The sequence below is a fragment of the Somniosus microcephalus genome, chromosome 9 (assembly GCF_052327205.1).
Source record: "Somniosus microcephalus isolate GS21.2 chromosome 9, FLI_Smic_1.0, whole genome shotgun sequence".
Classification (NCBI taxonomy): domain Eukaryota; kingdom Metazoa; phylum Chordata; class Chondrichthyes; order Squaliformes; family Somniosidae; genus Somniosus; species Somniosus microcephalus.
In genome coordinates, this window is record NC_140995.1 from 33,558,030 (window position 1) to 33,583,673 (window position 25,644).

The 25,644-nt window shown below is 45.2% G+C and overlaps 1 protein-coding gene across 1 annotated transcript; it reads right to left on the reverse strand.

The window, feature by feature from the left end:
- Positions 1–288: 288 nt before the first annotated feature.
- Positions 289–25,270, reverse strand: LOC147112331 (large ribosomal subunit protein uL5-like). Its single transcript, XM_085996487.1, has 6 exons — positions 25,195–25,270; positions 14,663–14,807; positions 9,638–9,744; positions 6,829–6,960; positions 5,003–5,113; positions 289–364 (listed from the first exon to the last, which is right to left on the reverse strand). The coding sequence occupies exons 1-6, from the start codon at positions 25,198–25,200 to the stop codon at positions 335–337; spliced, it is 531 nt and encodes a 176-aa protein (XP_085852613.1). The 5' UTR covers positions 25,201–25,270; the 3' UTR covers positions 289–334.
- Between the last annotated feature and the right edge of the window lie 374 nt (positions 25,271–25,644).

A 25,644-nucleotide genomic window follows, 5' to 3' on the forward strand; every position in this document is an offset into this window, starting at 1 on the left:
ACTGATAACAAGAACTTTTACTGGTCACACTGAAGCTGTTCTTCCTGGTTAATGATGACATGTTGAGAGAATTTATTTCATCATCTTGCCAGCCATCAAAGACTGCACAAGTAACCAGAACTCCTGGTTAACAAAACATTCTGTATCTCAAAATTGCACTTCTCAATAACTTGCATTTATATAGCACCTTCAACGTAGTAAAACGTCCCAAGGCGCTTTCATTCAGCAATTTTAAACTACTGAAGATTACCAGTCAAACTTTGTTTAAAGAAACACCGACAACAATAGTACTGTATCAATTTGCTTTTATTGCATGTTTCACGTGCTCTGCAAATTACTTTCCAGGCAGGAGGATACCATCATACTGGAAAACAAAGGAAACAAAATATTCACCAAAGATTACAGTAGTGAGCATGCAGCACATTTGACAAACTGACTAAGATGAGCTGCATCATCAACATTTCAATCCTCACCCAACTGCTCCCTAATCTCTGGAGCACCAAGACTCAGTCCCAAAGTACTATTCCTAATGCTGAAGCTTATAGAATTACTTATACAAGAAAGATTTGGTGCAGGAGGGAGGGCTTTAGTTTCCTGGATCACTGGGCCTGCTTCTGGGGAAGGTGGGACTTGTACAAGTCAGACGGGTTGCACCTGAACCAGAACGGGACAAATATCCTTGCGGGGAGGTTTGCTAGCACTGTTCGGGGGGGTTTAAACTAACTTGGCAGGGGGATGGGATACAGAGTGGAGCTATAATAGGGGGTGATGTACAGCCAAATATAGAGGAAAAAATAAGTCAGACTGGAAGGCAGAGCAAATATGTAACGGCACAAGGGAGTAGGGCAAGGCTAAATGGCATTTATTTTAATGCAAGGAGTCTTACGAATAAGGTGGATGAACTGAAGTTGTTGATGAACACATGGAGTATGATATTGTTGCTATCACGGAGACATGGTTGAGGGAGGGGCAAGACTGGCAGCTCAATATTCCAGGGTATAGAATCTTCAGGCGAGACAGAGGGGGGGGGGGGGGTAAAAAGAGGAGGGGGTGTCGCAATATTAATTAAGGAGACAATTACTGCTGTAAGGAGGGATGATATATTAACAGGTTCCTCTAATGAGGCCATATGGGTTGAACTTAAAAACAAAAAGGGGGCAAGCACTTTGCTGGGAGTGTACTATAGGCCCCCAAACAGTCAGGGGGAGATAGAGGAACAGATATGTAGGCAAATCTCAGAAGTGTGCAAATAATAGGGTAATTATAGTGGGGGATTTCAACTTCCCCAATATTAACTAGGATAGTCAGAGTGTGAAAGGCTTAGAGGGTGCAGAATTCTTAAAGTGCATCCAGGAGAGCTTTTTGAGCCAGCATGTAGAAAGTCCTACAAGAGAGCGGGCAGTACTGGACCTAATTTAGGGAACGTGGCCAGGCAAGTGGTAGAAGTGTTAGTAGGTGAGCACTTTGGTGGCAGTGACCATAATTCAGTGAGATTTAAGGTAGTCATGGAAAAGGACAAGGATGGACCGGAAATAAAGGTTCTAAATTGGGGGAAGGCCGATTTTAATATGGTAAGGCAGGATCTGGCCAATGTGGACTGGGATCAGCTACTTGAAGGAAAATCCACATCAGAGCAATGGGAGTCTTTCAGAAAGGAAATTGAGAGAGTACAATGGCAACATGTTCCCGTAAAGGTCAAGGGTGGGACCAACAAGCCCAGGGAACCTTGGATGTCAAGGGATATATGAGAATGGATTAGGAAAAAAAGGGGGGCTTTTGGCAGATACAAAGGACTAAAGACAGAGAAAGCCCTAGAGGAGTATAAAAAGTGCAGGGGGATACCTAAAAAAGAAATTAGGAGAGCGAGGAGGGGCTATGAAATAACACTGGCGAGCAAAATAAAGGAAAATCCTACGGTGTTTTATAAGTATATTAAGGGCAAGAGGATAACTAGGGAAAGAGTAGGGCCCATTAGGGACCAAAGTGGCAATCTGTGTGTAGAGCCAGAGGATGTAGGTGGGGTTTTAAATGAATTTTTTGCATCTGTGTTCACTATGGAGAAGGATGATGTGGACATAGAAATCGGGCAGGGGGACTGTGATATACTTGAACATATTAGCATCGAGGGAGGAGGTACTAGCGGTTTTAGCAGGCTTAAAAGTGGATAAATCCCCAGGCCCGGATGAGATTTATCCCAGGCTACTATGTGAGGCAAAGGAGGAGATTGCAGGGGCTCTGACACAGATTTTCAGAACCTCTCTGGCCACAGGGGATGTGCCAGAGGACTGGAGAACAGCTAACGTAGTACCATTCTTCAAGAAGGGTAGTAGGGATAAACTAGGGAATTACAGGCCAGTGAGCCCAACATCAGTGGTAGGGAAATTATTGGAAAAAATTCTGAGGGACAGAATTGGTCTCCACTTGGAGAGGCAGGGATTAATTAGGGATAGCCAGCATGGCTTTGTCAAGGGAAGATCATGTCTGACCAATTTGATTGAATTCTTTGAGGGGGTGACAAGGTGTGTGGATGAGGGTAGTGCAGTGGATGTGGTTTACATGGATTTCAGTAAGGCTTTTGATAAAGTCCCACATAGGAGACTGGTCATGAAGGTAAGAGCCCATGGGATCCAGGGTGCCTTGGCACATTGGATCCAAAACTGGCTTAGTGGCAGAAGGTGATGGTGGAAGGTTGTTTTTGTGACTGGAAGCCTGTGTCCAGTGGGGTACCGCAGGGATCGGTGCTGGGTCCCTTGCTGTTTGTGGTCTACATTAATGATTTGGATGTGAATGTAAAAGGTATGATCAGTAAGTTCGCAGATGACATGAAAATTGGTGGGGTGGTAAATAGCAAGGCGGGAAGCCTCAGGCTACAGGACGATATAGATGGGTTGGTCAGATGGGCGGAACAGTGGCAAATGGAATTTAACCCTGAAAAGTGTGAGGTGATGCATTTTGGACAGACTAACAAGGCAAGGGAATACACAATGAATGGCAAGACCCTAGGAAAGACAGAGGATCAAAGGGACCTTGGTGTGCATGCACATAGATCCCTGAAGGCAGAACAGGTGGATAAGGTGGTTAAAAAGGCATATGGGATACTTATATTCTATGCCTTGGCTAATGAAGGCAAGAGCAGGGAGGTTATGATGGAGCTGTACAAAACGCTGGTAAGGCCACAGCTGGAGTAGTGCACGCAGTTCTGGTCGCCACACTATAGGAAGGATGTGATTGCTTTGGAGAGGGTGCAGAGGAGATTTACCAGGATGTTACCTGGGCTGGAGCGCTTCAGCTATGAAGAAAGACTGGACAGGCTGGGGTTGTTTTCCTTGGAGCAGAGAAGGCTGAGGGGGGACCTGATTGAGGTGTACAAAATTATGGAGGGGCATAGATAGGGTGGATAGAAAGGAACTTTTCCCCTTAGTAGAGGGGTCAATAACAAGGGGGCATAGATTCAAGGTTAAGGGGCAGGAGGTTTAGAGGGGATTTCAAGAAAAACTTTTTCACCCAGAGGGTGGTTGGAATCTGGAACTCACTGCCTGAAAAGGGTGGTAGAGGCAGGAACCCTCAACATTCAAGAAGCATTTGGATGAGCACTTGGAATGCCATAACATACAAGGCTATGGACCAAGTGCTGGAAAATGGGATTAGATTAGACAGGGCTTGATGGCCGGCGCGGACGCGATGGGCTTCTTTCTGTGCTGTATAACTCTATGCTTGAAAGAGGCATGTTCTCTATTTTAGAAGCTGCATATGAAACTACAAGATTGTTTTCATGTACATCACCAGAAACCCAAATGTCATTCAATATAAGCGACACCCCAAGAGATGGCAAAGCTATATAGAGAAATATACAGACAAGTGTAATGTACGGAATTATGCCAGTTCAGCTCCCTCCCAAGTTTCCAATCTCAGATGCAAAGAGGGGAAATGGGAACCACTCTCGTGTCACATCAGTTAAGGAGCAAGAGAATTGAATTGGGAGTAGGTCAACCACCCAGTACCCATGCAGGTGGTGCATGGGTAATGACACATGGTGGCGGGGGGGGGGGGGGGAAGAAAGGGGAGGAAGAGGAGGAAGAAAATGGATGAATTAGTCTTTAAAAAGTAATTGATTGGTGAAACAGGTTTATTCACAAGCAGCTGCTGAAAAGGTCCGAAACTGGTAATTTGCTAAATTTTAAATGCACAAGCTTTGTCCCAGATTAGTTAAAAAATATTTTAAGAACTGAACTTACATCATTTACACCTCCCCCTCTGCCTACTGTTTTTTTGGTTAGTGCTAATTCCTAGAGTTTTGAACACTTGCACACCAGCCAGATTGCTAAAAGGTCAATGCGGTACTTCAGATTAATATGGGGAGGAGTGGTCCATTGACAGACTGATGCACACAATAAACTCTGATCTACTGATTGCTGCATACAGCTGGGATCTCCAAGGTTAGCAACACGGCACTGGAAAGGCGCCATCTAGTAGTGACATGCACAACTGTTCAGTTAGTTCTGGAATTCAAACTCTGAGGAAGGATTTTGTCTTAAAACAAAGATCCCAACATGGGATCTTATTAGATCAGCAGGGCTATATTCTTCAAAGATAAAAACATAAATGCTCAACACTTAATTCAGCAGTTGTATCCTAGATCAAAGCTACCACTTAATGCAGCACCTCAGCAATCTTTTAGTTGACCCACTATTTGGGAATGGGGGCAAAAGGTCAAGGACCAGAAGCCACATTGAAAAGTCACGGCAACTTTGATCAGGAATCGTCTGTATAAAACGTTTTTAAATCTTCCAAATCTTTTTATCCCCCCCAAGCAATACCAGTATTTATTCTGCAGTCTTCTTTGATATCTAAACATTTAAAACATGTTGGAGATGGAAACAGATTCATGATTCTGACCAGCTGTAAATTCATGGTTTGTATTTTCCATATGGTCTGAACATAAAGGCAGTGAAGATAAGAGGGAAGAAACAAGAGGGACATTAGAATCAGAGACACTGCTTACTTTCTGCTGAAACCACCTCATCGATTCCTCCTTGGAAATTTTGTGCTTTGAACCAATGCGTCCCCTTTTCACCTTTTTATCAGAAATACTGAAACCAGGCCGCCCCATGACCTGTGAATAACAAAAGAGACATTACCGGGCAAGAATTCAACAAGGCTAAAAAAGGATTTTCCTTCTTTCTGCAAACCTGTTCCATTCCCAAGACGCGAGCTGGCTGTCAGCCCTTCTGTGTACTTGAGATAATATACCTCAAGCAAACAGGTATATAAAACAAATGCTTTATGTTAGTATGTGGTGAGTTGCACTCTCCATTTCAATGATCAGGAATAGTGTCAATTTGGCGTGAACAGATCCTCATATACTATGTGAAGGGTGTTCACTGAGATACTCTAAATTCATCATCTCAAACTGCTCCTACCGCCATCAGCTATAGTTACAAGACTAACAGCCAGTACTTTGTCCTAGTTCAAATATACAGCTTGAAATGTTCTCTCTAAATACAAACCAATCTTGGAAAGGCAAAATACATAATCCTACAGCTGGTGCGGCTACTACAAGTGGAATAATATGAACATTTCCTGTTGCCTACCATTATGATTTATTGAAATGCTCGTGGGGTTCAGTGCGATTAATCAGATTAGCAGTATGTCTAATCTCAGTCCATGGTATCACCATAGAATAAGATCTTTTCCCACCCTGAAAAAGACAGTATTGCTAATTTGTTTCTATTTAAAATCGTTCAGAAACAATTTGCTTAAGGACACTGCTGTAAAGGATGGTGTGGCTTTGCTTTGAAGGAAGTTGTGAATACTTGAGTTCCTGCTGTATTGCAGTCAGGTCCTGGGAGAGCCTGCTAGCTGTGGCACTGTCTCACTTACCATTCTAGTGTGCAGTTGGCTATACTGTAAAATAGCTGCACTGTGGAGAGCTATTAATTTGAGTGTAGACTGGCTGTGACATTTTGTCCAGTGCACAGATTAGCGATATTGTGCCACGACAGAGAACTTCAATACGCGTAATGTTGTGTCAAAGCGCACTGCAGCTGTCGGAACAGTGTGTTTAATGGTCCCTGAAAGACTGCTGGCAGTCAAGAATATCCATTACAAAAAAAGTCTTCCTGGCCAGTTTTAAAAACGCAGTTCAATCCAAAAACTGCACTACAGAAAAACCCACGGTCAAAGCCCAGCATAAAAAACAATTGTAGCGTCACAAGAAAATTTCCACCACCTCGTGAAACTTCAATGGCACACTTTTACAGTGAGTGCATGTAAGTGAATGCAACCAATTGCTTATTGCATATTTAACATGTGCTCCACCCAATATCAGATTGCCTATTTAAAATTAGAGGTCCAACCATCTGAGGTACTGGTGAGCAGAGTGCATGCTGCTGTGTGGATTGTCAGCAGCTGGTGTTACATTCAGTAGGCTCTGCTTACTGCCCGTCAATGCTGGTATCGAAATATTAATCTTTGCAATCAGATGTAGTGATCATCTGATGATTAAATGTGGACCTGCCCAAATCAAAAACATTGTACCTGAAAACCACAGTAGGCATACTTGGCACACATGCTATTCTTAAAAATGTAGGTTTTTTGCATGTTTGCAAGAATAGTCTGATGTAAAGTTAGCAAGCACCCCCTGATAAGACATGAAGTGCAATCACGGCTGCAGTAAATACTACAATGTTAATTTTGGACCTGTATTAATTACCAATGTCTGGATTTGGGCTACCAATAGGTCATTTTCTAACTTGCACAGTATCTCCCTTTGTTGCAAGCATTAACTATAAAGCTGAAAGCAGTTTATACATCTCAGCATTCACTCACCACGTAGAAATCCAGACCATAAATTCCAATACTTGGATCATACTTGATGCCCAGATCAATGTGTTCCTGGATTCCAAAGCCAAAGTTCCCAGTGTTACAGAAGTTGCTCTTCCTCAGTTCATATTCCCGAACCTAAAAAAAAGTTGTGCTATTTATATAGATCTGAAGCATAAACGTTGATTAATTCTAGGCGAGAAACTTCAGTGCTAGGGAATGGATCACTGACTTCTATTAGCACCCAGTGTCAACATCGAAGGTCACAGGTCACATATAGCATGGCCAGATGCCCAGAAAACCTCACTTTACACAGCTTCCAAAAGCTCAGCAGGTAAGCACACTGCCTAATTGGATACTGAGCCACAAATACATGCTAGGTCCCAGGTATGACCTCTGGGCTACACGAAGTTAATTAATCTCAGCTAGGCTCGCCATGGGGGCACCACAGTTGGACTTGGTTTCCTGGATTTGGGGTGGGGGGCGGCAGTGGCAGGGGAACCAGCCAGGGTCTCTGTTCTTCATTCCAGCAGAGGGGTAACTGGATAAACAAGTGAAAGTCAGTCGAGGGCAAGACTCGTGATGCCCCCCATAATCAAAATGCCCTACTCATACTCACTATCTCAGCATCCCATACAAAGTGTGTCCATTTGGATAAGGTACAAGGGATTGCTGGCCCCTATCCAACTGTGCCTCAGTAGGAGGCAACGCCTTCAAGGAGGAGGGGGAAGAGAAAAAATTGAGGTTGAACATTCTGCCTCAGCAGCATCTCAACATTAACATCAGACCTGCATCGCCTAATGCAGCATTGTCTATTCCTCCACTTCAACAATCCTTGAGGCTTCCCTGCAAGAGACTGCTTTCATTACATACAAGATCAGTACATCCAGAGAAGAGGTGTTGTGTTCGTCACTTTGGGCTGGATTCAAAGGTAAAGATACAATGTGTTCCAACAACTCGCACCATCCCAGTACACTTCAGCTCGCAACTGCACAAAGCTCATTACAAGATAAAGAACGTCTTATTACACCCATGTGGTCTTCATGAAGAATCACTGTTCTCCCACAAGCACTTCTATGCACGAGTGTGTGTATGCAGCCTGTTCCCACGCCCTTCCAGCCTTGTAACCAGCTAGTGGGAGGTAATCAACAAGCAGGTGTTACTGTTCAATTATCTCTCCTTATGGATAAGCAGTTAGCTTTTACTCTGCACCATTTTCAGACAACGGTTTTAAATTACAAAATACTAAATTGTAAAATTACCAGTCAGAATCTCGAGGTGCTGCGCATGGGTACGGTGGTGTCTGCAGTGTGCAGGCCGGACTGACCACTGACCGTCTGGGCAGAAGGCCGTAAATAGAAAGGAAGCACTGGCAGTTCATGTTTGTAGTGTTGCAGCTCCTATGAGGGCCGTGCTAATTCTCAGGTCAGGAGGGGTATTCACTCAATGCTCATCAGTCCACATTTCAGAAGCGGCGTCTCACAGGTGCACACAGTACTAATCATGACAATTATTTCTTCTGCAATGATTTGTCCAGTAACCAATCAAAAAGCAATTAGGAACCCTACATTTATAAATGAAACATACTACATATTGGCAGGTCTCTTGTGCAATTGCTCAGGTTTACGTTGAGGATATGGTGCTAAATACCATGCAGTCACTAAGTCCCGACAGCACTCATTCCTCCTGGCCCAAGCAGAAATACTTCTGTATCTGGGTTCTCTCTCCACCCACCCACCCACCCTCAAAAACAGCATCCATCTTCTCCCTCTGAACACAGGAACTTGTTAATTGGAGATGTACTACTGCACATCCAAACACAAGGGCCATCATTTGTAACATGAAGCAGCAAATTCCTTAGTGCAGGTGTTGGGGGCCACAGCCACTCTGGCCACTGGGATTTGTAGCTTTTTATAGCAGAAATGGATGGAATTGTAGTGCTTTGCTTGGGGGAGGGGGGGGGGGGGGGGGATGAACTCCTGGGCATGTGCATTTTGTTTACATTGGCAAACATGGGAAGTCAACTGGCTAGGTAGATGACAAAGTGTACCCAATGCCCAAGGTGTTCAGGGAACTAGCAGCATACATTGTACAGTTTCTGGTAGTGGAGGGGGGTGGGGGGTGGGGTGGGCAGGGAGTGTAAGGAATCTGTTGGAACCAAGGTTATTAAAAAAAACACAAAAGCATCTCTTCTGTTCACTGGTCACCCTGATACCTTACCCAAGTAGCCATTACACACGCAAACCTCAACAGTGAGTGATGGCGAACCATTTGACTGTTGGGAGCGTCACAACCCCGCATGATCCCTTCCTCACCCAAACACTTCCAGCACAGTTACTAGATGGCGATCATGAGCAGGAACCCTGGCTATATTTAGGAACCCGCCCAACTCGGGGATGGCAAGACCAGCTGTAATGTCCATACAATAGCAGTTAATAAAAAAATGTACATCTCTATTCATTAAACAAAACTTATGCACTGTCTACACAATCAATGGTTAACAGGACCGTGCTCAGTTAGCCAAGGAAACGGCATCTCTTTCGACTTGTTATAGCAGACCAGTTGGACCTGGGTGATTCATGCCATGGCACCACCAGTGGGGGAAGGACTAACAAACAAGCATTAGTGTTAACTATTAAAAGTAATAGAATCGAGTGTCACCGTTGCACTTTAAGCATGGCAAGCAGGATGTTTGCTGAATTTTATATACAAAGAGATTAGTTGGTGGCTTGCCCCACTTACCATTTTGGTTAATTTTAAGTAAAATTAGCTTTAAATGCATCAAAAATACACATCAATATATAAAACAACTCACCTTTAGACCCTTTTCTAAAATTTCCTCAGCTTTGGCCCCTCGAATTGTACAATGAACAGCAATCTTCTCATTTCTTCTGATACCAAATGAACGGACAGTATAGCGAGCTGTTGAGAAATAAGCGAGTTTGGACATCTGCTGCTGTTACAGTCTCAAAATACTGAGCATCTGCTCAGTCCAGAACAAGGAAAGACAATTTCAATAACCGAAGTACCTTAAAACCAGGGGTGTGTAAAGGAAGCAATCTACTGAACCGTTCATTAAACTCGAAACAAATAACCCTAAAGTACATTGGAAAAGAATTGAACATTGACATAAATTTGATGCAATTCTAAAACCAATTTAATTGCATTTAGGGTTAGGATCATAGAATCTCAGTACAGGGAGCCATTCGGCCCATCATGTGTGCCAGCTCTTTGAAAGCCATCCAATTAGTTTCCCCATAGCCCTGCAAATGTTTCCTTCTCAAGTATACATCAAATTCCCTTTTGGAAGTTACTACTGAATCTGCTTCCAGCACTTTTCAGAGTGCATTCCAGATCATAACACTCTGCTTAAACAATTCTCATCTCCCCTCTGGTTCTTTTGCCAATACTTCAAATCGGATTCCTCTGGTTTCCGAACCACCCGCTAATGGAAATGGTTTCCCCTTATTTACTTTATCAAAACCCTTCATAATTTTGAACAACTCTTAAATAATGTCTATGATAGGGTGGAAGGCAGGAAAGATTAAATGACAAAAAGGTATGAAGGCAAGATTAAAACCTGCTGAGTATTTCCAGCACTTTGTTTTTATTTATTATTTTAGTCTCATCAACTTGTCCTGCAACCATCAAAGATTTCTGTACATACATCCCACGCATCTGTTCCTGCACCTGCTGTAAATTTGTACCATTTAGTTTATATTGCCTCTCCTCATACTTCCTTGCAAAATGCATCACTTCACACACTTCTCTGCCATGTTACCAGTCTGTATGTCCTCAAGTCTGCTACTATTCTCCTCACTCTTTCCTACACATCTAAGTTTTGTGTCATCTGCAAACTTTGAAAATGTGCCCTTTATACCAAGTCCAGGTCATTATATCAAAAAAGAGCAGTGGTCCTAATACTGACCACAGGGGGACACCACTATACACTTCGCTGCAGTTTGAAAAACAACCAGTCACCACTACTCTCTGCTTTCTCTCTGTTAGCCAATTTCGTATCCACACTGCCACTGTCCCGTTAATTTTACCAAGTCTATTATTTGGTACTTTATCAAACTCCTTTTGAAAGTCCATATAGATAATATCAACCACACTACACCAATCAATCCCCTCCGTTACATCGTCAACAAACTCAAGTTAGTCAGACATGATATGCCTTTAACAAATTTGTGCTGGCCATCAATTATTAACCCATGTTTTCCAAGTGACAATTAATTTTGTCCCAGATTATTGCCTCCAAGAGTTTCCCCAGCACTAACGTTAGGCTGACTGGTTTGTAGTTACTGCATTTGTCCCCCTCCCCTTTTTTCACATGGGTGTAACATTAGCAACCCTCCAGTGCTCTGGCATCACTCCCATATCCAAGGAGGATTGAAAGATTGTGGCTATTTCCACCCATACTTCCCTCAGCAACCTCGGTTGCATCCGATCCAGACCAGGTAACTTTTCTACTTGGAGCGCTGCCAATCTTAAGTACCTCCAATTATATCCTCTCCAATTTCTCTACCCCCTCCTCCTTTACTGTGACATTGCATCTGTCTTCACTGAAGAGGATGCTGCCAAAGTACTCATTTAGTACCTCAGTCATGCCTCCCCACAAGATGTCCTTTTTGGTCCCCAGTTGGTACCACCCTTCCATGCTTTATATATTTATAAATGTCTAGTGTTCCCTTTTGTTATCCATTAATCTTTTCTCATACACTTGCTTTACCCCTCATTTCTTTTTTCAGTTCTCTGCACAGTAATTGTAATGTAGGGCAGAGTATAAAATTAGGAAATTAGAGGCACATGTAACAAGGGTAATACAGTAATCATGGGGGACTTTAATCTACATAGACTGGGCAAGCCAAATTTGCAATAGTGTGGAGGATAAATTTATGGAATGTATACAAGATAGTTTTCTAGATCAGTATGTTGAGGAACCAATTAGGGAACAAGCTATTTTAGATTTAGTATTGTATAACGAGAAAGGGTTAATTAATAACCTTGCAGTAAAGGGGCCTTTAGGGAAGAGTCATAACAGCACAGAAGGAGGCCACTGGACCCATCAAGTTCGTGCCGGCTCCCTGCAGAGCAATCCAGTCAGTCCCATTCCTCCGTGCTAACCCCATAAGATTATTCCCTCAAGTGCCTATCCAGTATCCCGTTGAAAACATTGAGCGTCTCCGCTTCCACCACTTCCGTTGGCAGAGTTTTCCAGGATCCCTCCACGCGCTGCGTCAAAAGGTTTTTCCTCACATCCCCCTGTATCTCTTGCCCAAAACCTTAAATCTGTGCCCCCCTGTCCCTGTACCATCAACTAGTGGGAACAGCCTTTCCCCATCTAGCCTATCCAAACCCATCATAATCTTGTACACCTCTATCAAGTTGTGGCCTAACCAGCGCTTTATAAAGGTTCAGCATAACTTCTCTACTTTTGTATTCAATACCTCTTATTTATGAAACCCAAGATCCCATATGCTTTGCTAACCACTCTCTCAATATGTCCTGCCACCTTCAGGGACCTATGCACATTAACTCCCAGGTCCCTCTGTCCCAGCACACTCTTTAAAACTGTGCCATTAAGTGTATATTGCCTCACGCTGTTCCTTCTGCCAAAATGCATCACCTCACACTTCTTTATTAAATTCCATCTGCCACTTGTCTGCCCATTCTGCTAGCCTTTCTATGTACTGTTGCAGTCGATTGGTATCAGCCTCACTGTTTGCCACACCCCCAAGTTTGGGGTCATCAGCAAATTTAGAAATTCTACTCTATTCCAACATCCAGGTCATTTATATATATATGCAGTGGCCCCAGCACTGACCCTTGGGAAATACCACTGTCTACCATCCTCCAGTCTGAAAAACAGCCACCACAACTCGCTGTTTTCTATCCTTAAGCCAATTCCTTATCCAAGCTGCAACTGACCCACCTATTCCATGAGCCTCAATTTTGCTAACCAGCCTTCTATGTGGTACTTTTGTCAAACGTCTTCCTAAAATCCATGTAGACAACATTGATTGCATTCCCTTCATCAATCCTCCGTTACTTCATCAAAAAATTCAATTCGATTAGTCAAACACGATCTGCCCTTTACAAATCTGTGTTGGCTCTCCTTAATTAGCTTAAACCTCTCCAATTGCCAGTTAATTTTTTTCCTTGATTGTTTCTAAAACTTCACCCACCACTGATGTTAAACTGACCTGCCTGTAGTTATACTAGGATTGTCCTTACACCCTTTCTTGAACAATGATGTCACATATGCCACTTTCCAATCCTCAGGCACCTCCCCCACATCTAGGGAAGATTGGAAAATTATGGCAAGTCCTTCCACTATCTCCTCCCCCAATTCACTCAGCAACCTGGGATGCAAGCCATCTGGACCAGGTGACTTATCCACTAAGCATACCTAGCCTTTCTAGTACATCCTATCAATTTTTATCCCTTCCATTGCTTGTACCTTTTCCACTTCTACCAATATTTTGTCAACATCCACCTCCTTAGTAAATACTGATAAAGTACTGAGTATTCTAGCCTTGCCCTGAGCCTCCAAGCCCCACCCCTATTAGGTGACCATAACATGTTAGAATTTTATATTAAGTTTAAAAGTGATTTAGTTAATCCGAAACTAGGGTCTTAAATCTAAACAAAGCAAACTACGTAGGTATGAGGGGGGTGGGGGGAGTTGGCTAAGGTAGATTGGGGAACTACATTAAAAAGGTGTGACGGTAGACAAGCAGTGGCTAGCATTTAAAGAATACATAATTTACAACAAATATACATTCCTTTAAGGCACAAAAACCCCACAGGAAAAGTGGTCCATGAGAAGTTAAAGATGGTATTAGATCAAAGGAAGAGGCTTATAATGTTGCCAAAAATAGTAAGCCTGAGGTTTGGGAGAATTATGGAATTCAGCAAAGGAGGACCAAGAAATTGCCAAAGAACAGGAAAATAGAATGAGAGCAAACAAGCAAGAGACATAAAAACAGACTAAAAGCTTCTATAAGTATGTAAAAAGGAAAAGATTAGCAAAAGTAAGTGTGGGTCCCTTACAGGCCAAGACAGGAGAAATTATAAATGGGGAATAAGGAAATTGCAGAGAAATTAAACTAATACTTTGTGTTTGTCTTCACAGATGAAGACGCAAAAAACCTCCCGGAAATAGTGGAGAACCAAGGGTCTAACGAGAATGAGGAACTGAAAGAAATTAGTATTAGCAAAAAATAGTACTGGAGAAATTAATGGGACTGAAAGCCAATAAATCCCGATGACCTACATCCTCAGGACTACAGAGCAGTTAGCCTGACATCAGTAGTAGAGAAAATGCTAGAATCTATTATTAAGGAGGTGGTAACAGGGCACTTAGAAAATAATAGTAGGATTGGGCAGAGTCAACACGGATTTATGAAAGGGAAATCGTGTTTGACAATTCTGTTTTTTTTTGAGGTTGTAACTAGCAGAATAGATAAGGGGGAACCAGTGGACGTGGTGTATTTGGATTTTCAGAAGGCATTCAATAAGATGCCACACAAGAGGTAATTAAACAAAATTAGGGGTAATATACTAGCATGGATTGAGGATTGGTTGACGGACAGAAAACAGTGAACAGAGGTGACACTGCTGTAAACTTATTCCACTCAGCACACTTTCAGCCAGCATCCGAGACTTTCATCCTGTATAAGTTGGATTTGAACCCAGAGGTGAATATTGTTCTAAGCTACTGTCTTATTTTGTTCAAAACATTCAATCCAGTACATCAGGTGTGGTTTGAGGGAGGGAGGGAGGGAGGGAGGGGGGGGGGGGGGGGGAGGAGAAAGAAAGAGTCAGAACTACTAACCTTTGGAAAACACTGGGGTCTGGCCAGTGAGTTGCTCCAGCACTTTAGCAGCTCTGGTGAGTCTGTCACCACTTTCACCTACACAGATATTCAGACATAGCTTCCTGATGCGGAGCTCACGCATAGGGTTTTCTTTCTTTTCACTCTGAAACAAGCCAATAAAAACCATCAAGTAAAATATGACAATCTGTTACATCAAGCTTCATTTAGGACAAGATTCATCCCAGTTTCTTTCCCCACAACCAAGCCATTCAAACAGAGTGCTTAATGAAAGTAAAGGACTTGCAATTACACAGTACCATAACACTCTCAAGACAGTCACAGCTCTTATTTTCTGATATGCAACCACTTGTGATTAATCACTAATATCACTTTAGAACATGCTTGCGACAGTCAGGTGCCCAAGACTGCAGGCATTCCAAAAGTGAGCACCACTGTTGTATACAAGACTATAAATCAAAATACAGTATGGTATTCTAGACAAGTGCCCTGAAGGTCTATTCTAGTACCAGATATAGGTAGATGTAAAAAAAAAAAAGGAACAATTTGAAGTAAAAGAAATGAAAGCAGCATGACTGAAGAGGCAGCCAACAAGTGTTTGCCATCAGCATCAGGAAGAATATATCTAGATTTCTAAAAAGGTCTTCAATAAGGTACCACATAATAGACTAATGAATAAGGTCAGAGCATGCGGAGGCAGGGGACATGTAGCTAGCTGGCTGCAAGACAGAAAGCAGAATTGGGGTAAAGGGTAGCTATTCAGAGTGGCAGAAGATAGGAAGTGGGGTCCCACAAAGATTAGTGCTGGAACCACGGTTCACAATTTAGACTTTGGAATCAAATATAATTTCTAAATTTGCAGACCACCAAATTGGGAGAGAAAGTCAACTGAGGAGGACTGCAAATTACAAGACGCTAATAAAATTGCAGATGGGGCATATAATTGGCAAATTAATTTTAACATAGATAAGTGAGGTTTTACATTATGCTAAGAAAAATGAGGTCACAGTACAGTACTTGAAAAATACAAATCTAAATTGGGCAGGGTAGAGGAGCAAAGGGATCCGAGAGTTCAAATATACAAATCAAAGTTGTGACAGTGTTTATTTCTAGAGGGATAGAATTGAAAAGTAGTGAAGTTATGCTAAACTTGTATCGCACCTTGGTTAGACCACACTTGGGAATACAGTGTACAGTTCTGGTCGCCAGATTATAAAAAGGATAGAGGCACTAGAGGGTGCAAAAAAGATTTACAAGGACGATACCAGAAATGCGAGGCTATACCCATCAACAAAGGATGAACAGGCTGGGTCTTTAAAATTATGAAAGGTTTTGATAGAGTAGAGAACGAGCAAAACAAATTGGGTGAAAAAGTTTCTTCTTTTCCCAGAGAGTGGTGAGAATGTGGAACTTGCTAAAACAGGCAGTAGTTGAGGCAAATAGTAGTTTCATTTAAGGGGAAGCTAGCTAAGCATACGAGAGAGAAGGGACTAGAAAGTTATGCTGATTAAGAGTTAGATGAGGAAAGACGGGAGGAGGCTCGAGCGGAGCATAAACGCCGGCCTGGACTGGTTGGGCCGAATGGCCTGTTTCTGTGCTGTAGATTCTAAGTAAAGCAAATAAATATTTAAAAAAAAGGAGCAAAAAAAGTTAAAGGGAGAATTAAAACAAAGTTTGAAAGACCAACCTACAAATCAGCAGAAATGTGAAGTTATTTCAAAACCACTTATAAAGTAAGGCTGTAGCTGAACAGGTTTCCGTAAAGCTGGGAAAGTTTCCTTTTCAATACTTCATTCAGCAGTTAACATTTTATAACAATGATACAATGTGCTGCTTTTGGTTTAGAAATGGGCTAAATATTGGTCATAAACAGGAATTTTGCATTTTATTTGCATGAGAAATTCTTAATCACAAGAAATTCTTCACAGCAGTGAATTTGGTGCTCTGGAATACTGCAATTAGAAATTTACATGGGCTCAATTACAGCACGTACTGAAAAAAGCTCTTGTATAGCACCTTAGCCCCTCTCTCCCAACATCTCAAAGCTCTGAAGTAGTCATTGTATTTATGAAAAGGCAGAAGTGGCAGCCACAGCAAGATCCCACCGACATTAATGAGATGATTGACTAATTAATCTGTTGAAAAATGTTGGCCATGACAGCGCGGACCTGAGCGGGAGTGGCAGCCTAAAGGGAGCGGAGAGAAGGCCCAGAACACAGCGCGGACCTGAGCGGGAGTGGCAGCCTAAAGGGAGCAGAGAGAAGGCCCAGAACACAGCGCGGACCCGAGCGGGAGTGGCAGCCTAAAGGGAGCGGAGAGAAGGCCCAGAACACAGCGTGGACCCGAGCGGGAGTGGCAGCCTAAAGGGAGCGGAGAGAAGGCCCAGAACACAGCGCGGACCCGAGCGGGAGTGGCAGCCTAAAGGGAGCGGAGAGAAGGCCCAGAACACAGCGCGGACCCGAGCGGGAGTGGCAGCCTAAAGGGAGCAGAGAGAAGGCCCAGAACACAGCGCGGACCCGAGCGGCAGCCTAAAGGGAGCGGAGAGAAGGCCCAGAACAGCGCGGACCCGAGCGGGAGTGGCAGCCTAAAGGGAGCGGAGAGAAGGCCCAGAACACAGCGCGGACCTGAGCGGGAGTGGCAGCCTAAAGGGAGCGGAGAGAAGGCCCAGAACACAGCGCGGACCTGAGCGGGAGTGGCAGCCTAAAGGGAGCGGAGAGAAGGCCCAGAACACAGCGTGGACCCGAGCGGGAGTGGCAGCCTAAAGGGAGCGGAGAGAAGGCCCAGAACACAGCGCGGACCCGAGCGGGAGTGGCAGCCTAAAGGGAGCAGAGAGAAGGCCCAGAACACAGCGCGGACCCGAGCGGCAGCCTAAAGGGAGCGGAGAGAAGGCCCAGAACAGCGCGGACCCGAGCGGGAGTGGCAGCCTAAAGGGAGCGGAGAGAAGGCCCAGAACACAGCGCGGACCTGAGCGGGAGTGGCAGCCTAAAGGGAGCGGAGAGAAGGCCCAGAACACAGCACGGACCTGAGCGGGAGTGGCAGCCTAAAGGGAGCGGAGAGAAGGCCCAGAACACAGCGTGGACCCGAGCGGGAGTGGCAGTCTAAAGGGAGCGGAGGCCCAGAACACAGCGCGGACCCGAGCGGCAGCCTAAAGGGAGCGGAGAGAAGGCCCAGAACAGCGCGGACCTGAGCGGCAGCCTAAAGGGAGCGGAGAGAAGGCCCAGAACAGCGCGGACCCGAGCGGGAGTGGCAGCCTAAAGGGAGCGGAGAGAAGGCCCAGAACACAGCGCGGACCTGAGCGGGAGTGGCAGCCTAAAGGGAGCGGAGAGAAGGCCCAGAACACAGCACGGACCCGAGCGGGAGCATAAAGGGAGCTGCGCGGCGACTTAAAAAACCAAGCAGTGACACTACAGGACAGAAGGTAGGTGATTGGTTAGTGAGTATTGCAGCTCTTTTGCTCTCTAGGTTAGGTAAGTGGATTAAATTCAGAACTGGGAGAGTATTAACTACTGTAACTTTATTGAATTAATAACAAACTAATTAAACTAATATCATTTGAAGGAGGTGGAGTATAAATCAAGCAGGAGGCCCAAAAAGAGCAGAGCCGAGAGCAGCAGTGGCAGCGAGGAGGCGGAGCACCTCCAGCAAAACCTCTGAAGCAACAGCTGCAAAACAGCTCAAGTGACATCACAACCAGGGAAGGAGCTGATTGGCGAGTAGCTGGTAAGCGTTTCTAGTTAATAGTCTATTAAGTAAAGGCTTGGCAGGGCAGCTCAGTCCCATGAAATGCACATCCTGTGCCATGAGGGGACTCCAGGACACCTCCCATGTCCTGGACAACCACACGTGCAGGAAGCGTAGTCAGCTGGAGGAGCGTGAGCTCCGGGTTTTGGAGCTTGAGCAGCGGCTGGCGTCACTACGGTGCATCCGTTAGCTTCGTGGATAGCACGTTTCAGGAGGTGGTCACCCCGCAGATAGAGTGTGACCAGCAGACAGGTAGTGCATCTCCTTCTCCAAACAGTATTTAATTCTCAGTACTGGTGAGGGCGATGGTTCCTCTGGGTGTTTAGCCAGAGCAGAGTCTGCGGCACCACAGGTGGCTCACCTGTACGGGAGGGAGAGAGGATTAGATAGTTAGGGGGGCAGACAAGCGTTCCTGCAGCCGAAGATGTGACTCCAGGATGGTATGTTGCCTCCATGGTGCCAGGGTCAAGGATGTCACTGAGCGGCTGCAGAATATTCTGAGGCAGGAGGGTGAACAGCCAGAGGTTGTGGTCCGTATCGGTACCAACATCGGTAGAAAGAGGGATGAGATCCTGCAGGCAGCTTTCAGGGAGCAGGACCTCAAAGGTAGTAATCTCCAGATCACTCCCAGGGCCACGCGCTAGCGAGTATAAAAATTGGAGGACAGCGCAGATGAATGTGTGGCTGGAGAGATGGTGCAGGAGGGAGGGCTTTAGATTCCTGGGGCATTGGGACCAGTTCTGGGGTAGATGGGACCTGTACAGGCCAGACAGGTTGCACCTCAACAGGGCCGGAACCAATATCCTCGCAGGGGAGGTTTGCTAGTGCTGTTGGGGAGGGTTTAATCTAATTTGGCTGGGGAATGGGCACCAGGATGTAACATTAGAAAGGGGAAATAAAGTGCTCAAAGGATTGGGAGAGGCGGAGAGCACTAGAGTAAGAAATAGTAAGGTATTAGGGGCATCAAACTAAGAATACAGGATGGTCCAAGATGGGTTTACAGTGAATGTGAACGTACAAAGTGAGTGAGCTGCAGGCACAAATAGCAACATGAGAATATGATGTTGTGGCAATAACTGAGACCTGGCTCAAAAAATGGCAGGATTGGGCATTAAATATTCCTGGTTATAAAGTGTTCAGGAAAGATAGGGGATGGTATGGCAGTATTGGTCAAGGAGAATGTTAGTGCTGGAGAGGGAGGATGTCCTGGACATCCTGTATGAATCTATATGGCTAGAGTTAAGAAATAATATAGAGGTGCCATTACACTACTAGGTGTATTCTATAAATGGCCAAATAGTGGGAAAGATATGGAGAAACAAATTTACAGAGAAATTACAGAGAGGTACAAGAACTGTAGAGTAGTGATAATGGGGGACTTCAACTATCCCAACACAGTCTGGGATCGTAATAGTGTTAAGGGGCAGAGAAGGGGAAGTGTGTTCAGGAGAACTTTCTTCATCAGTATGTTCCAGCCTGACGAGGGAGGAGGCATTGCTGGATTTGGTTCTGGGGAATGGGGTGGGTCAAGTGGAGAGAGTGTCAGTAGGTGAACATTTAGGGAAGTGATCAGAGTATCATAAGGTTTAGATTAGTTATGAAAAGGACAGGGAGCAATCTAGTGTAAAAATTTTTAACTGGGGGGGGGGGGGGGGGGGGGTGCAATTTCAGTGGGATGAGAACAGATCTGGCCCAGGTAAACTGGAATCAAAGATTGGCAGGCAAAACAGTAATGAAACACTGGGCTGCTTTTAAAGAGGAACTGGTTCAAGTACAGTTGAGGTATATTCCCACTAGGGGGAAAGGCAGGGCAACTAACGTCAGGGTGACCGCTTGGCGGAACACCTCCGTTCAGTCCGTAAGGGGGACCCCGAGCTTCCGGTCGCCTGTCACTTTAATTCTCCGCTCCATTCCCACTCAGACCTCATCGTCCTCGGCCTCTTGCATTGTTCCACGGAAGCTCAGCGTAAGCTCGAGGAACAGCACCTCATCTTTCGATTAGGCACTTTACAGTCTTCAACAATTTCAGATCATAACCTCAGCCCCTATCATATACAGGTAGACTATCCTTTATCCGAAAACCTCGGGACCAGCCGTGTTTCGGAGAATTTCGGAAGGTGTGTCGGCGGGGGGTCGTGCGCACGACTTACGCTGACGCTCAGCGTAAGTCGGAGCCGGCGGGGGGTCGTGCGCACGACTTACGCTGAACGAAAAAACCTTTGGTTTTTAGAGGGTTTCGGTTTTCGGATAAAGGGTAGTCTACCTGTATATATATTTTTTATCCACACTTTTCCCCCCTCCCACAGGGCAGCTGTCTTTCATTCTGCCAGCACAATTCACACTTCATCCAGAGCCATTGTTTCTTAACTGTCCCAATACCATCTTGCCTTGAATATCTCTGAATGCCTCTACTTCTCCTGCCTTCCATCCTATCACAGACCTTCCCTTTTGTTCTTTCGTCCCCTCCCCCATTTCCCAGCCACTAAAATTGCTTTTAAATCTGTTCCATTTCCTGCTTTTTTCCAGTTCTGATGAAAGGTCATCGACCTGAAACGTTAACTCGGTTTCTCTCTCCACAGATGCTGCCTGACCTGCTGAGTATCTCCAGCGTTTTTCGTTATTTCAATTAAAGTCAGGGCTCCCTGGATGACGAGAGATAGAGAATATGAAGCAGAAAAAGAGCACGTATGACAGATTGCAAAAACATCAGAGAATCAGGCTATATACAGGACGGGACCGAGCTGTTGCCGTCCAATCAAAACTGCCAGACAAACCAGTGCTAATGTTGAAACATACAGAGTAGCTCTGTATCTGGCAACAAACCCTGTTGCTTAGCAACAGCTTCTAAACAGTCGGCCGTACCTTGCAAACGTCTCTGTAGCTTAGCAACAGCTTCAGCGAGACCTTGCAGAGCCTGACTGGTGAAAAAAAAGCAACGAAGAGAAAAAAAACCTAACAAACGGCTCCTGATTTTTGCCGGTGGATCGAGCATTCCGGACAGTTAACCTCCGGATAAACCAAAGTTTCCTGTATAAGTCAGAGGAGAAGTGAAAAAGAAAGAGGGGCAAAGAGAGGGTATGAGAATAGAATGGCAGCAAAGATAAAAGGCAATCCAAGTCTTCGATACACATATAAATAGTAAAAGGTTAGCAAGAGGAAAGGTGGGGCGGATTAGGGACCAAAAAGGAGACCCCTGCATTGAGGCAGAGGATATAGCGGAGGGACTAAACGAGTACTTTGCATCTGTCTTCACCAATGAAGACAGACATCGTAAAGGAGGAGTTAGAATAAAAAATTATAAGAGGTAGTAGAAAGGCTGGCAGCATTTAAAGTAGTTAAGTCACCAGGAGTGGATGGGATGTATCCTATGATGCTGAGAGGATTGAGGGCGGAAAACAACAAGTACTGGCCATAATATTCCAATCCGCCTTAGATACAGGAGAATTGCAAATGTTACACTATTGTTCAAAAAAGGGTGTAAAGATAAACCCAGCAACTACAGGCCAGTCAGTTTACCCTCATTAGTGGGGAAGCTTTTAGATACAGTAATCAGGGCCAAAATTAAGTCACTTGGACAAGTGTGGATTAATTAAGGAAAGCCAGCATGGATTTGTTAAAGGCAAATTAACTAACTTCATTGAGTTCTTTGATGAGATAACAGAGAGTTGATGAGGGTAACGCAGTCAACGTAGTGTACATGGATTCCCAAAAGGCATTTGACAAAGTGCCACATAATAGGATTGGCAGCAAAGTTGAAGCCCATGGAATAAAAGGGACAGTGGCAGCATGGATACAGAATTGGCCAAGTGATGGGAAACAGTAGTGGTGAAGGGGGGGGAAAAGAGAGAGAGAGAGAGAGAGAGAGAGAGACTGGTGAAATGGCCAGACAGATGGGGTACGGAGTACAAAGGTGTGGAAATGATGAACCTGTATAAAACACTGGTTCTGCCCCAACTGGAGTACTGTGTCCAATTCTGGGCACCACACTTCAGGATAGATGTGAAGGCCTTAAGAGAGGATACAGAAAAGATGTACAAGAATGATTCTAGGAATGAGGAGCTTCAGTTACACTAATAGACTGGAGAAGCTGGGGTTGTTCTCCTTGGAGCAGAGAAGATTGAGGGGAGATTTGATAGAGGTGTTCAAAATCGTGAGGGGTCTGGACAGAGTAGATAGAGAGAAACTGTTCCCATTGGCAGAAGGGTCAAGAACCAGAGGACACAGATTTAAGGTGACTGGCAAAAGAACCAAAGGCAACGTAAGAAAAAACTTGAACGCAGCGAGTAGTTAAGATCTGGAATGCACTGCCTGAAAGAATGGTGGAGGCAGACTCAATCTTATCTTTCCTTAATATACTTATCCAACTCCCTTTTGAAAGAAATTTGCAGGGCTACAGGGAAAGGGCGGGGGAGTGGGACTAGCTGAAGTGCTCCTGCAGAGAGCTGGCACAGGCTCAATGGGCCGAATGGCCTTCCTCCGTGCTATAACCATTCTATGACCAGAACTCCGTGCTCTTGTTCAAATTGTCGTGGGGTCTTTAATACCCACACGAACTAGCGGAACAGGAAGGCTGGGCTTTAGTTTAGTAGCTCATCCAAAAGAATGACACTTCCTACAATGTGACACTTCCTCGGCATTGCACTGAAAGGTTACTTTAGATTACATGCTAAGTGGTCCACAAATATCTGACTCAAGAAGCAAGAGTGTGAACTACTCAGTCAACACTATAAAAATGTTTTCTGCTAAATTTAAGCTCTTACTGTCTAGATGTTGCTCAGCTGTGCTGCATCAAAAGGCTAATAAACCAAAGCCTTATGGAGGTGAGCAGTACTGGCCAATTAGTAATTACATAACTGGGTTGAAAAGGTTTGCATTCTGGAAAGCCAAAAAGGTACTTAAAAAGAAGCCACATTACAAACCAAATCGTGTTACTAATACAGCAATTCTACTGCTAAATACAAAGTGATCAAACTTTTATGCCTCTCTTGAAAGTGCTGGCGTAATTTTCAACTTCGATGTGGGAAAACTAGACAAAGCAGGTCAGCTGCCCGATACATGGCTTTTTCTTTGAAGTTTTCTGTCGTTGCCGGAGTTAAAGACTAACCCCACTGACACTGGCTGAGGTACAGTTCCAAAGATGGCAGCAGCCCTCATGCAAATCATACAAACTTAGGATAGTGAATGTCAACAGACTATTCGACCAAACATGACAGCAACTTCTGATCCTATACTCCCCCAACACCGACACCCGTTCACCTTCCAACAAGGATCACTGGCTGGTAATCAGGAGCAAGAATCCCAGCTGGCTTTCCACCTCTCTAACTCCTAGGTGACGGCCAATTGTAGCACCCCAATCACACCTAGCTGATCATCTAACTACACTTCAGAAGTAATACATTGGGTGAGAAGTTCTCTGGGTCACCCTGAGGATGTGAAAGGCATGATAGAAATGCAAGTTAGGGGTAAGCCTTGGCTCAGTGGTAGTACTCTCATCGGAGCGAGGATGACTTGCTTCCACATTAAAAAATGAGTTTGCAGGTGACTGATGAGTCCAATGCAGGACCTACAGTCTGTCACAGGTGGGGCAGATGGTGGTTGAAGGGGCAGGTGGGTGGGGTGCTTGGGTTGACGTGCGCTCCTTGCGCTTGGCTTCCGCTTGCTCCCAGCGAAGAGACTCGGTGTTCTCATCTCATCTGAGTGCTGTACTGTTGAAGCTATCTTTCTGATGCAACATTACCCATTCAGCTCTCAGGTGGAGTAAAAGAAAGCATTATTCCCACTGGTGTACTGACCAATATTTATCCTTCAATAAACATCACTAAAACAGATTATAGTCATTATCATATTGCTGTTTGTTGGACCTTACTGTGCACAAATTGGCTACCATATTTCCTCCAAGTGACTACACTTCAAAAGTACTTCATTGGCTGCTAAGCACTTTGGGACATCCTGAGGTCAGGAAAGGCACTGTATAAAATGCAGGTTCTTAGTTATCCTAAACTTTCACTCCATCCCAAGTTATCAATACAACATCTTTATTATAACAGCAAAATACTGCAAAGCTGGAAATCTGAAATAACAATGCTGCCTGACCTGCTGGTGTTTCCAGCCTTTTGTTAATTCAACATTATTATTAAACAGACATAAATCTCTCGTAAAATTACATTCATCAGCACAAGGGCGACCTCTATTTTAGCAACTGTCTTTTAATATTTGTTCAGATCAGTTTCATCCAGCACTTTCAAAAGAAAGTAGACGCCGCTGCTTTAAACTGGCTGCACCCGAATCTCGCCTTGATTGCAGTATTTTCATCCCAGATACTGGCAATGACTTATTTACACCATTCCTGTAGCAAAATTCAAGTGGGGAGTTTAAGGCTAAAATGAACCAGGAGTGTAAAATCCTGGCAGCAAAGGGCTAGCTCCGAAATCTTGGCCCGTTATCCAAGCCTCCCCTCCAGACCGACCAAGCTCAGATAACCTGCCCTCCAGCCCCGGCTCAGTCCAGCTCCTGCCCTCCGGCCCCGGCTCAGTCCAGCCCCTGCCCTCCGGCCCCGGCTCAAGCCACCCGGCCGCCAGCCAGCCTCCCACACCCGAGAATTGCGGCCTAGCTGAGGTCCCGCTCCAACCGACAAATCTCATAAATCACCGCCACGGCTTAAATATCCGGCCGGCCGGCACCGTGAGCCCGCACCCCGACTGTACAGCCCCAGCACTCAAACCAAGAAAGGGATGAAAGAAGCCGATGGCGACAGATTCCGTCCCGCTCACCCACACCAGCACAACACTCACCGCCATTACCAGAGAGTCCCTGCCGCCAAAGGCCGAGCAGCACGCCGGGAAATACTGACCCCGCCCCCCGCGCACGCGAGGCCCCGCCCCCAGCTCACAGCCCAGTGCCCCAGCCCAGCACCAGCTCACAGACAGCCCAGCTCACAGCCCAGAGTCCCAGCTCACAGACAGCCCAGCCCAGAGTCCCAGCTCACAGCCCAGAGTCCCAGCTCACAGACAGCCCAGCTCACAGCCCAGAGTCCCAGCTCACAGCCCAGAGTCCCAGCTCACAGACAGCCCAGCTCACAGCCCAGAGTCCCAGCTCACAGCCCAGCACCAGCTCACAGACAGCCCAGCCCCAGGTCACAGCCCAGAGTCCCAGCTCACAGCCCAGAGTCCCAGCTCACAGACAGCCCAGCTCACAGCCCAGAGTCCCAGCTCACAGCCCAGCACCAGCTCACACAACAGCCC